This window comes from Nicotiana tabacum, chromosome 15 (assembly GCF_000715075.1).
Source record: "Nicotiana tabacum cultivar K326 chromosome 15, ASM71507v2, whole genome shotgun sequence".
Classification (NCBI taxonomy): Eukaryota; Viridiplantae; Streptophyta; class Magnoliopsida; order Solanales; family Solanaceae; genus Nicotiana; species Nicotiana tabacum.
The window spans coordinates 93,744,861-93,760,542 of record NC_134094.1 but is presented as its reverse complement, the minus strand read 5'-3'; the positions used below and the strand labels follow the sequence as shown (position 1 = coordinate 93,760,542).

General features: G+C 36.0%; 1 protein-coding gene and 1 pseudogene across 4 annotated transcripts; one reads left to right on the top strand and one right to left on the bottom strand.

The window, feature by feature from the left end:
- Window positions 1-8,275, top strand: part of LOC107822062 (E3 ubiquitin-protein ligase UPL5-like) — a 48,763-nt pseudogene extending 40,488 nt beyond the window's left edge.
- Window positions 8,276-8,737: 462 nt separating this feature from the next.
- Window positions 8,738-15,311, bottom strand: LOC107822060 (protein EARLY STARVATION 1, chloroplastic). 4 transcript variants are annotated; one of them, XR_001656297.2, is made up of 11 exons: window positions 14,892-15,311; window positions 13,382-13,488; window positions 13,049-13,242; window positions 11,979-12,018; window positions 11,738-11,819; window positions 11,522-11,599; window positions 11,302-11,427; window positions 10,360-10,481; window positions 9,614-9,706; window positions 9,441-9,515; window positions 8,738-9,308 (listed from the first exon to the last, which is right to left on the bottom strand). XR_001656297.2 is itself a non-coding variant. In XM_016648552.2 (11 exons), exons 1-11 carry the CDS (start codon window positions 15,050-15,052, stop codon window positions 9,158-9,160), a joined length of 1,161 nt encoding a protein of 386 aa, XP_016504038.1. In that variant the 5' UTR covers window positions 15,053-15,299; the 3' UTR covers window positions 8,738-9,157. The 4 variants fall into 4 exon arrangements, 2 of the variants coding, with proteins under 2 accessions (XP_016504038.1, XP_016504037.1); XR_012699362.1 differs by having other exon boundaries at window positions 13,382-13,473; window positions 14,892-15,299; XM_016648552.2 differs by having other exon boundaries at window positions 9,667-9,706; window positions 13,382-13,473; window positions 14,892-15,299.
- Window positions 15,312-15,682: the final 371 nt, after the last annotated feature.

The following is a 15,682-nucleotide window of genomic DNA, read 5'->3' as shown; positions in this document are numbered from 1 at the left end:
CAGACGACGAACAGCAAAATTTCCTTCTTCGCGAACGCGAAGAACAAAGTCCCAACTGCAAAATCCTTCTTCGCGAACGCGAGAGGCTCCTCACGAACGTGAAGAACAACACCAAAACCAGCAACCAACAACATCAAAACACCCAAACTTGGTCTAGAACCACCCCGAATCAAACCCGAGGCCCCCCTAGACCAGGTCCAATCGTACCAACCAGTCCCAATACATAACACGAACCTGATCGATGCCTCAAATCACATCAAACAACATCAAAGCCACGAATCATACCCCAACTCAAGCCTAATGAACTTTGAAATTTCAAATTCTATATCTTGTGCCGAAACACATCAAATCAATCTGGAATGACTTTAAATTTTGCACACAAGTCATAATTGACATAACGAAACTATTCCAATTTCCAGAATTGGATTCTGGACCCGATATCAAAAAGTCAACCCCCCCCGGTCAAACTTCCCAAAAATTCATCTTTCTCCATATCAAGCCAAATTCCTCTACAGACCTCCAAATAATTTTTCGGACACGCTCCTAAGTCCATAATCACCATACGGAGCTATTGACATCATCAAAATTCCATTCCGGAGTCGTCTTCACACAGTTCCGCCTACGGTAAAAATCCTAAGACTTAAGCTTCCGTTTTGGGGACCAAGTGTCCCAAATCACTCCAAATCATCTGGTAACTGAATTCAACCACGCACGCAAGTCAATACACATAATAAGAAGCTGCTCATGGCCTTATGCCGCCAGACGAGGCTTAAATTCTTAAAACGATAAGTCGGGTCGTTACATATATATATATATATATATATATATATATATATATATATATATATATATATATATATATATATATATATATATATATATATATATATATATATATATATATATATATATATATATATATATATATATATATATAATGTAAGTTAACTTGATTCCTATTTAATAAATTTAAATGATTATTGTGTAATTTTGACCTAATTTTTTATTTTTAGTTAATTAATTATTCGGGTCGTGGGATACGACTTGCATTTTAGGAGAATCTGGCACGGTGCATTTGATGACCCAAAATGTCATCTTTAAATTTAATAAGTAATTTTGTGGTTTAAGACCTCAAAAAGCACCATTTAATATTCTTCGACTTGCGTGCGTAGTCCGTAAAATGTTTTAGAAAGTTTTCATGTGAAAAATGGATTAAAATGTGAAATGGTGCTTTAAAACTCAACTGAGTTGACTTTGGTCAATATTTTTAGTAAACAGACCCAGATCAGTATTTTGATAGTTCCGGTAGCTCCGTATCGTGATTTGGGACTTGGGCGTATACCCGAAATTTAAATTAGAGGTTCCTAGCTAAAGTTATGACCATTTAACGGAACTAGCAATTTAAAGGCTAAAGACTTCCAAGTTTGACCACAGGGTTGACTTTATGATATCGGAGCCGGAATCCGATTCTGGAAATTTGAATAGCTCCGTTATGTCATTTAGGACTTGTTTGCCAAATTTGAAGTCATTCCGGATTCATTTAATATATTTTGGCATGAGATTTACAAATGGAAAAGTTTAAAACTCAAAGTTCGAATCGGGATGTGAATTGTAATTTCAGCGTTGTATGAAGTGATTTTTGACCCCGAGTAAATCCGTATTATGTTACGGGACTTGTTGGTATATTCATACGGGGTCCCAAGTACCCCGAGTGTGACTCGAATCGAAATCGGAACAAGAATTGGACTTAAGCAAAAATCTAAAATTTTGCCTTCTGTTGTAATCGCACCTGCGGATTTTTGACCGCAGGTGCGATCTCGCAAAAGCGAGCCTTCCATCGCAGAAATGGCCTGGGCAAAGGTCCGCAGGTACAGAAACTTGCACGCACCCGCGCGTCCGCAGAAGCGGACTTGGCAATCGCAGAAGCGGAAGGCAGCGCAGGTGCGCATTTTTCCTCCGCATGTGCGGGCCATCGCCTGGCAGCCCCATTTCGCAGATGCGAGCTCGCATGTGTGAGTCCAGGCACCGCAGGTGCAAAAATGCCTGGGCAGTATATATATCGAAGAGTCCGATATTTTTACTCATTTTGGTCATTTTGAGCTCGGTTAAGGCGAAATTTTGGGCGATTTTCACGGGAAATATTGGGGTAAGTATTCCTTATCCTATATTGATTATATTTCATGATTCCATACTTGTTTATATCATGAATCCATGAATTTATGGAAGAAAAATCAATTTTTTCTAAAATCTTCCAAAAATAAAAAATTTAGATTTGAAGGTCCATTTGACATCGGAATTGGATAATTTTTGTATGGTTGAACTCGTAGCGGAACGGGCGTTCGGATTTCTCGAGTTTTTCTGAAATTTGAGATGTGGGTCCCAGTATCGAATATTTTAATGAATTTCGAATTTTTATCCGAAAAATTAGTAAATTCATTTGGAATTAATTCCTATGATTAGTATTGAATATATCGAATTGTTTGTGAATAGATTTGAACCTTTTGGAGACAAATTTAAAAGGAAAATTTGTGGTTGAGTAATTGATTGGAATTTGCAAAGCGTGGTAAGTATCGTAGTTAACCTTGACTTTAGGAAATAGAACCCTTAAATTATTTGTTATGTGAATTGCATGTGAACGACGTATAGGCGAGGTGACGATTGTCTATACGTCGTCAAGTTAATTGTTTGCCTGCTTACTTAAAAAATCATAAATTATTTTAAATCATGAATTAATTATTATAATAATTGTTTCTCTCTTATTCCTTGTCAAATATTAATTCTTGAATTCCTGCATTAATTGTTATATTCTATTTGAATTATGTACCTTAATTGTTATTTGACATTTAGCATATTAAATATTAAATTGCATATCTTCTCTCTGATTTCCATAATAATTTTCTATTTGCCTTTGTTTGTTTCATAATTAAATCATAATTATTGTATGCTTGTTGTCTTATAATTTTATATTAATTGTTGCATTTATTGGGGAAATTTCTTCTATAAGAATTGGTAAATGAACATGTTGGAGGAGCGGGTTGCACGCCGCAACAGAATTAATTATAATGAACATATTGGAGGATCGGGTTGCACGCCGCAACAGACTTATTAAAAAGTCCATATTGGAGGATCGGGTTGCACACTGCCAGACTTGATTAAAATGAATATATTGTGAGAGCGGGTTGCACGCTGCAACAGAATTGAATGTGAATATAATGTGAGAGCGGGTTGCACGCTGCAAGGGAATTGATGGAAATGATAATTGGTTATGACTGCTGAGTTGGCTTCAATTATTATAAACGAGTTACCTGATTTATTTCTATTATTGTTGTTGTTACTAATATTGCGTATAGGTAATGTAAGTGACCTGCCTTAGCCTCGTCACTACTTCGTCGAGGTTAGGCTCAGCACTTACCAGTACATGGGGTCGGTTGTACTGATACTACACTCTGCACTTCTTGTACAAATTTTGGAGTTGATCCCAGCGGCGTACCATAGACTTGCTCGGATTTCAGCTACTCAGAGGAGACTTGAGGTATAACTGCACGACGTTCGCAGTTCTCAAGTCCTCGTCTACTTTACTTTAGATGTATGTTTGTTTCCAGACAACTTTATTTTATTCAGACTTTTATTTGTATTTATTCTAAAAATCCGTGTACTTGTGATACCAATTCTGGGATGGTATTTAGATACTGTTGTTTTCATGAATTATTTACTATATTTTAGACTTTACTTCCGCATTTGTTATTTGTTATTAACAAATTCAAAAATTATTTTAAAAATGGATAATATTATTCTAACATTGATTTATCTAGCAAGTGAAATATTAGGCGTTATCACGGTCTGAAGATGGGAATTTCGGATCATGACAGTGCAGCATCATTTTTTAATGATCCGAACAACATTGGGAGTATCAACGTTTTTGAAATCTAAGCCTATCTCCACCAGTATGTCCAAGATGTACTTCGTTTATGGGATAATAACACTTGTCTTGGATTGTATTGCCTCGATCCTTTAAAAACACTTCAATTTTTCTAGATATTTGGTCTGAAAATGACTGAACGAGTGTTTTTTGAGTAAAAAAAAGCCTTCCTGGTCATTGCTTATAATGACAATTTCATCCAAATAGACTACCAATAGATATCAATTATCATGACCATCCCTTCTCAAATCAATTATCATGATCATCATGTCTACAGTGGAAATATAAGCTTTCACTTCGAGACGGCGCGGATCTACGTAGGGGATTGGAGGTACTACCTCACTCGATCGCTCTGGTAAAATTGTATACATATACTAGTATTTTTCTCAAAATATTAAATATATATAACGAGTGACACCCCAAGTTCGGGTGCCACGGTTAAAGCACTAAAACTCCACATAAAATGGCAAGGATTCCGACTTTGTTGTGGTCCTAGTTGTTTTGTTGTTATCTTTTTCCCTTCCATTTCTTTTCTTTATGCTTCTTCTTTTAATTTCTTCACCATTGTTATTTACTCTATTTGTACAATCTCCTTTTTATTATTTATTTAAATTGTATATTTTCTTTCTTTTTCTTTTTTTAGATCTTCAATTTATTTGAATGTGATTTTAATCATTTCCTCTTTTTATCCATCTAATATTATTTTATTAATTTTAAAAATTAGAGTGATGCATGAAATACATAATATTAATCGAGCTATATGTAGATTTAAGTGGTGTATTTCCTAATTTAAAATTTTATTTTTCTTTATATTTTGTAATCATATTAATCGAATTTGAACCTAGAGAATTAGACCAAATTGGACAGAACTTATTCGAGTTTGTGATCACATATTCATTTATGCATAAAATAATTTTAAATTGAATTGAATTGAATTAATTTAAAACGGACCGAACCGAACCGAATTAATCAAAAACGGATCGAACAGACTAAATGTATACCCAAGTTCAATCTCTTCACTATGGTCGGTTTGCATTAAAAGCAGTGGCACCGGAGGCATTCATAGAACTTTTGTAAGTGGTGTCAAAATTTATAGAAGAACGGGAATAATAACTTTAATTACTATACTTCTACACAAGAAATAGCTTTAGTCTATTAGTTTTGTTGAGTCTTAAGTCAGAAAAAATCCTGAATTAAATTCTAACCAATATCAAGCACATAACCAATATGCCAAGAGACAAATTACGTCAAGTGGTGTCATTTGTTCCTACTTATCCGCTTCCTCACAGTATTAATACATATATTTAGCAAAAACATTCGACGAAGCGGTATCGCATGATACTGCTTCGATAAATGTGCATCCCTGAGTGGCACCCGTAACCATCAAATCCTGGATCTGCCGCCTCTGCTTAGAGATATCCCGACTTGTTGGAGCACATAACTGAACCTTTCAAACCATGTTATCCGGAATTGTTTCAAACTCGTGACCTTCACAGACGCATACCAAGCTTGGCTGCCTAATATGAAAAACCTTGGTAGTTAATCTTCTTCCCCAATCTGCACGAACTCGTCTTTATACTAGACAAGCAGATAAAGATGTGGAATAACAATCTAGAGGAGTTAGTCTGATTTATAACCATATTGTTTCTACAAGAAAAGAGAGTGAAAGATTGGTCCCCACAAGGGAATTTTTCAGATGAACAACCATAAAACCCCAATTGTGGTGTCCCTTCTCTCTTACTCGCACTCACAGTGCTCACCCTGCATGTAAAGATATATTCGCTTTCACATCTTCTTGACCCAAAATGACATTTAATTTTAGAGGACATCCAAAAGACAATAATAGATCTCGTCTTTAATATTAATAAAGAAATATCGATGCTTATGATTCAGTAGTTGGCTGCAAACCTTACACTAAAGAAGAAAGGCCGCATTAAGAATACTTTGATTGCACTGCATATGCAGTACTTCTGAGTGATGTTATCATTTTTCTCCCCGTCAAGATATTAGGTTAGATCACTGGGGATTTCCTGATCAGAGGGTTATTTGCAGCTGAACTTTATTTTTAAGTTAATTGCTAGCTGTTTGAGACAATCATTTAATGCATCACAAAAAGTAATGTTACTCTCACTGTTAGAATGTAAATAATGCTCATCTACAAGTTGTGCTTGCAGCATCTAAGGTGGACCCATTGCACCTCGAGTATTTCTGCTTCTCGGGTAGTATGACAAGAGTGGGTTGCTCTAGTGGTGAGCACCCTCCACTTCCAATCAAGAAGTTGTGAGTTCGAGTCACCCCAAGAGCAAAGTGGGGAGTTCTTGGAGGGAGGGAACAGAGTTTCTATCGGAAACAGTCTCTCTACCCAGGTTAGGGGTAAGTTGTTGTTTTTGTTGTTGGGTAGGATGATTGCATTGGCTTTAATGCATAAAATACAAATTGGCGTAGTGTTCGATCGTGTGTTCATTTTGCAATTGGCTGGAGAGGAAATTTCATTGGAAGACATTAGGGATGCAGATCCATACTTGTACAGTAGCTGCAAACAAGATACTGGAGATAGATCCTGAGACGGTGGATCAAGATATACTAGGCTTGACATTTGTTTGTGAAGTTGAAGAGTTAGGGTCCAGGAAAGTGGTCGAGCTTTGTCTCGACGGGAAAGATACTGTTGTGAACAGTAAGAATAGGAAGAAGTATGTTAATCTACTTATTCAACATTTGTTTGTCACATCAATTGCTCAGCAGGTAGCCCATTTTTCTCAAGGTTTTGCTGATATAACTACCTCAAGGCTCCAAACATCCTTTTTTCGGAGTTTAGATCTTGAAGATCTTGACTGGACGCTTGATGGGAATGGAAGTGCGGTTTCTGTGGAAGACTGGAAAGCACATACAGATTACAAAGGCTACAAAGAAAGTGATCCCCAAATATCCTGGTTCTGGAAGGTACATGAAGTCAGTATATTCTCGCAATATTTAGACTTTAAACTTTCACCCTTCTTTTCTTCATTATTTTTAAAAGCAGAAACTTTCTGACACTGAAAATTCATTTTATTCAAAGTTGCACTGGCAGCATTTGTTTTGGGGAGTTGGGAAAGTACATACTGATTTTTTTTATTTACCAGCTTTTCTACTGGTAGCAGATGTTTTTGCCTTAATAACGCTTGATAAAAACGACACGGTTGAAGCATGAACATCACGGAATGGATATGGATCCCAAATAAATTGATTATTGTAAGCTGGAATAAGTTGTTGTCACTCTGAATATTGTGAAGACAAACCTCAAGTGTTAGGACATCTATGATTCATACCAATAATGTTTGTTTTCTTTCATTGCGTGCAGATAGTTGGGCGTATGTCTGCTGAGCAGAGAAAGGTCCTCCTTTTCTTCTGGACTTCAATTAAGTATCTACCTCTAGAGGGTTTTGGTGGTTTGGCTTCTAGACTTTACATTTAAAGAAACCTCGAAGTCTTATGATCACTTACCTTCTGCACAAACATGCTTCTACCGCATACGCTTTCCTCCCTATCAATCCATGGCTGTAATGCAAGATCGACTCCAGGTAATCACCCAAGAGCATGTTGGTTGCAGCTTTGGTACCTGGTAACATCTACCAATTTTGGGATTGAACTTGCACATAATCAGCTTGTACATGAAGTAGGATATACTTACCTATTTAAAGTTTGATGTTTATGGTCTAGTTTTGTTTCCCCTCTCTACATTGCTGAAGCTCATACTTTCAACTCAATGACAAGTTAGAAGAACTAACTGAACTTTGCTTACTTCTTGCTGAATGCAAGCCCTTTCTTTTTCCTTATCAACTTTTATAGAATATAGAGGTATCGGATCTATTGATAAAGAAAGAAGTTCCAGTCCATCTTGTTTTCTCTATGCATTGTCAGTTTCATTTTTTTATTTTTTTTTCCCCTATTAGTTTGTGTTTACATGGTTGATTGTACTTTCCAGCCTCTCTTTTTTTCATCAATGGTGTATGGAGGTATATTTTCCACGCGTGAGTAAGTCTCATTCTCACTTGAATTCAAGTACAAAAACACTAGAGTTGTAAATTTGTTGGTTGGCATCTGTATTACTTATTCCGTATCTGGATATCATTCTCTCCGTCATCTTCCTCTTCTCCAATCTGCATTTACTCGTCTTCTACCAGAGAAGCAGATAAAGATGTGGAATAACGATCTACAGGAGCTAATCTGATTTATGACCATATTTCAAGGTGTTTCTATTTGTACAGCATTTTGCTAAACCATTGTTATGTATGTATTTATGCAGCTAGCAGTGCTTCATACTTATTTAACTTTTCTATTGTACATATTGAACCTTTTCCTTTTTGATTAGGCATCTAATGTAATTCTTGTATTCCAGTCCAAAATTTCTGAGTATTGCAAACTTGCAAGTTTGCATCTATATTTTCACTTGTGCTGTGTCTGCATATCATTCTTCTATGTGATATCTCACCTCTTCAAAATGGCATTTTTTCCTGAAGTTCATTCAATCAGTTAAAGGCCAAACAAGTCAACTAGTCGGGATTGTCCCGCACTCGTCGTTTACAAAAATCCACACTAATTTAAACATGGTTAACTAATAAACTAAAGTAAAATGTCATTAATTAACTATGGACCAGTGATAACAGTGTATATAAAGACGTGTCAAGTATTCATTGAGTTGGTATAAAGAACAGATACGTTTTTACCTGTCCCATATCTTATACATCTAAAAGCTTTCTGAAATGAAATGCTATTCAATTATTCAATATGTACACAACAAAATAAACATTACCATAACTCGCATATTACACACCGATGACATCAGTTTTTGGTTAAACACAGCAAATTTCTAAACCAAACAGGCTCTTTCGACCAAGACATTCTTCTATGAAATAGGTGAATTCCCTCTTTGGACAAAATCAAAAGGGCCTAAACAACATGTCAAACATGCAAAAGAAAAGCAAAAACCACAATGTTGAAAGAATGAAATAAATGGACAGTAGCAAAAAATTACAATAAATTTCTGACAAAATTGTAAACTAGCTATTTTAAGAATCAAGCTTGGCCAATGAGACGATGCCTTGTCATTGTGATAAAGTTGGAGGTGACTCATCGTTTTTTGATAAAGTGTTGTCCAGTTTAACTTCGCGAATCCCGGCTATACCACTACTACCCGCTGTCTTGCACCAGTACAGGGACCGAATAACTCTGTCCACCAAAACTTAAGCAGATGGAAAGAAGTCACCTAGTTGGAGGGGACTCATCGTCTGGAGGCACAGACGACCCAAAATCAATATTTGGATACACACCACGAGGTTGTTCTCGAGGTTGTATAGAGAACAACTGGCTTGAATCACCTACCACATCTGCCCACCCATAGTGAGGTTCATCCCTTAAATAACAAGTACGTCATTTTACTTAGATGTATCTCGTGACATAAAGGAAAACAGGAAAACATAGCTTCATAATTCACAAAATTCGCTCATGAGGGAAGCCTTACTGTATATGAGCGAGTCTCACTTACTCATAATATGTTGCTTCATCTACAACCATGTCCCAGCTTTCGCCTGTTGTGCTCTTGCCAAATTTGTGCACTTTGCTGATTCATTAAAAAAAATAGGCTTAACTTGAGTCATTTTTATATTAAATCATTTGTTTTTAAATTAGGAAAACATATCGAGGAAGTGAACATGCAACCTGCAAGATATCATAGAACATAACGAAATATTAGATTTATAGTCATGAAATACCCATTTCCAAAGTGCTCCTCTCCCCATGTCCTTGACCACCCTGGATAATTAGAAGGAAAAAGTATTAGGTTAAGTGTCACATTAATTTTTCAAGAAATGAATAATTTGCCCCTAAATCTGAATATAGTTAGCATCTTTAAAATAATAAATTCAGGAAATCCTTGACATCAGAACTTACAGACGTAGAAACTGATATATTTTGGATGGATTCCCTTCTAGCTTGAACAATCACTTATTGTAGGAAATTAAGTTGTGCAAGACCATTTCATAAAATGTTAGCATGTTTAAAAGAAAATGAGTATACGACAATTACAAGCTGCTGTATGTTGATTTTCCCCCTATATTGCCAATATATACATACCCTTACCTCCACAAGTAATTCTGGTTAGCTTTTCAATCATTTTCTTGTTCTGATTAGACTTTTCAATCTTTTCTTACATCTACTTGAACTGCAGTACACATTCTTGTGAAATAGATAACTATCACGTTCTTTTTATTTTCTTATGAGGTGGGTGGATTCCATTTTGTAGCTGAAGTTTCATTTTAACAAAAGCTTCTGATTATTGGGTTTTCGTTTCAACACCATAGTCCGTTCCGATAAGTCAAAGGTAAATGTCAACACCCTAGTACTTTAAGGAGACAAAAAATGTGCAATCCAAGTTGACAACCAAGAAAAAACAAGATAGGACCTACTTTCACTGCTGGGTGATGCATGCCAAGTCTCCCCTTGTCGTGAACCAATGCCGCCAAAAAATTTCTCCTCCCATTTATCTCCCCATTTCGTTCCCAGTTCAGTTTCTGCCCACTTGTCCGTCCTGAGAAAAGGAGTAAGAAAATTCTGTAAGCAACCAAAACCCCTTTTTTCAGTGCCTCGGAACATGGAGCAAGCTTGAAGAAAGTTCTCAACCATTTCACAAGGTGAATAGGTCATAAAACAAGCAGTTAAGCACGTTATCATCTTATAATGCCATATCATTAACCTAATTGTACTATTACTGAAGGTTAATATCTCAGCTTTCACATTCAAATATTGTCGAACAAAGTTATAAAATAAGTTGAACTTCCTATTCAGGATGGTGGTTTATTAAAAAAGTTAAAATTTTTAGAAGTTTTGTATTTAGATGTTGCCTCTTAAAAAGATTACCCAATGAAGGGTATCTTGAAAGTACCTAAAATACAGATATTTACTTGACCCATTAAATAGAGTATCGTATAATCTATTAGATTCAAAAACCCGGAAGAAAAAATGTTTGATGACAAAATGAAGTGAAAAAATACAGGTGTTTTTTCCCAAACACAAGTCAAAAGTTTCAATTGCATGTAGATCCTACTTGAGAGGGGCCCCCTCAGTTGAGAAGATACCAGCAGCACGACCAATTTTTATTTCATCCCCCCATCAAATTCTGGAACTTGAGTTTGTTTTCCCCATTAACACATATAGCATAAGAGATATTCATCATACAAAGTATACATGTGACATAGGATGTAAGTTGTTCAAGGCAAAAACAGACTCTAGGATTTTCAACCAAATGTGCAAATGGTTAGCACTTAGCAATGCTTACATGAAAAGTCAACTTTTACCAATCGAGGAGTCTGGAACCCAAAATGAGTAATGGCAAAGGAAAAATAAGATACCATTTAAGGACAGATCCTCTTCCATCATATTGCTCTCCCCATTTCTCCCACCATGACTGTTCATTTAGTCTACCATATTTGTGTGCCCCTTTCTCTGTCCAACCCTTTGCGTCATATTTTTCCGACCTGCATTGAAGTAATGTGCTCTAACAACATAATTGCAGGTAGTTTCATTGTTCATAACAGCATGATTATGAATCTTCCATTTCTCAAGTCTTACCAATTCTCATACCACCCGGCATTCTCCGTGCCTGATTTTGCTTGTTTTTGTGCACTCCTTTCTATCCTAGCTAGATTGCTGCAGTAAAAACATTCAGCATTATATATTTATAATGGCTTTGTCAAAGCATAAAATCCAGTTATGTTACACCACAACATAACCAGGAGAATTCAGCAGCTTATAAGATCACAGAAAGTTGGATAACATATATACAACCTCCACTCATCTTGGTGAAGAACTTCCTGCCATGTTTCCAACCACGAATCTCCTTCAGCATTTTTTCCAGATTTTTCTGCACCTGCCAATCGTCAAACAAAATAAATCATGATTTCCCAGAAGAATAAACTGAAAATTGTTTGACTTCAAAATAATACTCAAATCAATGCTTAAAATGGATATGACATAGAGAACTTGGCCAAGTGAAGTAAACTGATACAACAACAAAAATTAGCATTACCTAGTTCTTTGTAACCAGTCCAGTCGCTTTTTTCCCACCACTGTCAAGGAGATCAAGAAATCCAATTAAATGCATCCACCTGGGATGATACTAGATAAGGTTATAAAATAATGTCAACAAAATACTATTGCAATCAGCAATGATCTAGCATCATAGTATAGGCTTACAAACTTGTGAATAGGACAAACTAGAAAAGCCGCAAAGGATATTCCTAGATGCAGATCACTAGCTTTTCTCCAAGTACCCATTAGTTCCTTAACTCTGAGGGGAAACCTTAACAGAAAAGCTCAATAATGTGCAAGCATCCCCAGGCTCTAACCAGAATATGCACTGCTTTCAAATAGAGGACAGAAGTATGTTCTGAGATAGAAAGACCGTCCACAGATTCCCTTGTTAAGAAAATTATTCACAGGTACCCAGAAATCCATCCTAACCAGTACTGAAAATTAATGTTCTCTAAATGCTAAACGTGAAAACTTCCTAGAGTTCTTGACTAGCAAAACCTTGACTTATGTTTCTTCTGGTATCAATATAATTAAGTGTCCCCAATCCTCATTGTAAGGGTATCAGCATGAGTTGAATGTACTTAAGTACCTTTATCTCCAGAGTTAATATTTTTTATTCTTGACTAATAACTAAACAGAAGTGTAGAGGGGACGTAGTGCAATGAGGATAAAACTATTTACAGTTACATAGTACATTAACAATATATTGTGAACATAAAAAATGGCATAATTTGATGCCAAAGATGTAAAGTTGATGCCTTAATTACTAGTAGCGTTATCAGCTTCCCAAGTTCAATTGTTCAAACGTTTTGGTCTCTCATGTGTACGTATATCTAGTTTTGCCGCAAAAGGTAATTTTTAAACAGTCATTGAGGCACTAGTTTTTTTTATTTTTAAAAAAATGGATCTTTGATGATGGACTCGAGAATTTACATAGTTGAACACTCAGTCAATTTAAAATGTGCTACATGTAAGTGCTTGGCAAAGTGTTTCCATGAAACATGTTGGCTGACTATAGTTCTTCAACACAATCTTATAGCAACATGACTATAAGGACATATGTACCGTTTCTTTCCATTCTGAGGTACCATCATGGCTCTGCCCACCCATCCTTGTCCATCGGCATCGGTATCCATTGTCACCAATATCTTCTCCACTCTTCCTATACCAAGTACTGCCATCTTCATTAGTCCCAGATTCATTGACATTCTCGTTCTGCAGATTGATGCCCCAATCTTTCTCGTTAGCAATACCGGTGTCTGGAGAAGGAAGCAAAAGTTAGAAAATTATGATCAAGTACCACTAAGACCCTTGCATAACTAGAGTAGGCGACTGAATCTGGAAACAACCATGAATCTTATGAAAGCCAAGAACTAAGAAGGTTAGAATAACTAATACCTCGTTTTGGTGGAGAGTCATGAGACTGAGGGCCTGAATTTCTTGGGGTGCAGCGTGGAAAGAATTGTTCTTGCTTTGAAGCAGATCGCGATCTACGGAGTAAAAGTCTATTATGAACGGACAAAAAAACCAAGCAAACATTGGTTTGCAATCAATCATAGCAAGACGAGTCAATTTGAGGCTAAAAAATTGAAAACATTTGTTGATAAATATATTTAATTATTTAGAATGTAATACAACCTTAGTTTATTCTATTTTGCAGGCTAAATGACCCCACAGCAATTTGACATTTGACTTGACTTAGGTTGCTTTCTATCACGCGAGCTTGGTTGAAAAGATTGTAGCAAAGTGTGGGAGCAGAGGCATTGTCAAGCTACAAACCTAAGCTGAGCTCGACTTAGATATTAATTTATTAAACGATCCACCAAGCCTGATCTCGTTGAATAGTTTAGATAACATGATTTTCAGTTTGCACTATTTATCAAAAGCAAAAAATGATGAATACAACTCATATGCTACATTGATAGTAGATCATTAACAATGATAAACAAGTAGAATGTTTTGCTCCTACAGGAGTGATCTAGCAGTTGAATCCCTAAGAGAAGATACTACTGTAAATCTTTACCATCTGCCCACGTCTTATTGAGAGAATTACTCAATAACTATGCGAGTGAGCTAGTAGGTATCTGGTGTACAAATCGAGATGGGCACAAGCTGACATGGATGACAACATTACAGAAAATAAAAAGTCTGAATTTCAACTAAACTACGTTCTTGACCAATTTAATTGACTGACTCCTTTACATCCTCATATGAGGAAGGTTGTAACTCCTTTAAAATGCATTGCCATAGTGCACTGTTAATGAAATACTTTTACTATGCCTATAAAAGAAAAAAGAGCCTATGCACTAGTAAGCTTTAAATGACTGGAAAGCGCAACAACCCAGCTCAAGCTGAATAGAATAACAAAATTTTAGGTTATTTCATTCACTAATCTTTTTTAAAGTTTATTTAAATGAAAATTACACTTTACAAAATTCAACAGATAAATCTTCTTTTTTCCTTCAAAATTCCTCGAACATGGCAAAGTCTAAAACAGCTTATTATCTTAGTAAAACTAGGCTTAATTATTCCACTCATTCCCAGGTTAGCAAAAATCAAATCAAATTGATGACCAATCTACAACCATTATAAGAATTTTAAAAGCAAAATAAGGTTTAGTTTGCAATGTCCCAAATTGAAAACCTAAACGTTTGTTCTAATATATCTCCGCAGTTAGTTTTTTTTCCCTTGACCCCTAATTGAGCTTCAACCTAAGGGTAAAGTTGGGACCTTTTTATCGAAAAATTTGGGTAGAGTTCACCATTTCAATAGTAAACGTAAATACAAGATAACAGTATCAATGGACTTAAAGTTCGAAAAATTGCAAAATTGACCAATTTCGGATAGTACACTGACAAATTTGGACCTTTTCTAAAGTAAAAGAGTAAACGTTGAAGGAAAAACTCACTGCGGAGACGCAAAGGGCATAGTAGAAGAAGAAGCCTGGACTTTTACACCATAACTATGACTAATCTTCTTCCTCTGCAACTTTACAACTCCAATTCTTTCATCGACCCTTTTGAGGTTAAGACCCAACGGCGCCGTTAATCTGTGGGAAGGCGCCGCCATTGCAATTTCTCTTTACGAAAATGCCATCGATAAACGTAGAATGAAGGTGAAAGAGGAAGTTTAGGGAGTGAAGTGTATGAAGTTCAAAGTTTAGGGGGGAAGAGTGAAAATGGGAAGAATGAGATTTTGAGGAGAGAAATTCGGGGAGAGAATCTTTGAGTGACTGCACTTTCACAGCCAAAAAAAAAAAGGATTGATCTGAAAATTGTTGACGGTGAGCCTGTAAAATGGCCTTATGGATTGCTGCTAAAAGAAGTACAGTATTTAATTTAATTTATATAATATATATTCGGAAACACGAGGCCAAGAGTGGGTCCATAGGCTTTGGCTTTGTTTCCATTTTGCCACATTAGATTTGTCACGTGTCACTTGAGGGAATCAGCGTGGGCCCCTTTTCTCGAAGTACTTCCAAATGGCAAATCTTTTAATTAATCTCAATTGAATGTCATAGGCGTATTATTCTGAATTATAACAATAGTCAACCTCCATTTTAGTGCCACTAGGAGCTACTCACAAAAATTATTCATTTCTGTAGCAAGAAATAGGAAAATAATGAGATTGAATTAGATTCTTTAAAATGAAACTTGTCACAAATATACTCCCTTTGTTCCTATTTAGTTGTCAGAGTAA

Coding starts and splice junctions, on each gene's coding strand:
- LOC107822060 (XM_016648551.2), bottom strand. CDS start 15,052: ATGGCGGCGCCTTCCCACAGATTAACGGCGCCGTTGGGTCTTAACCTC. Junction 10,482..11,301: donor AGAGGATCTGTCCTTAAATG/GTATCTTATTTT, acceptor TCCTTTTCTCAG/GACGGACAAGTGGGCAGAAA. Junction 9,309..9,440: donor GATGAAGCAACATATTATGA/GTAAGTGAGACT, acceptor TTGTTATTTAAG/GGATGAACCTCACTATGGGT.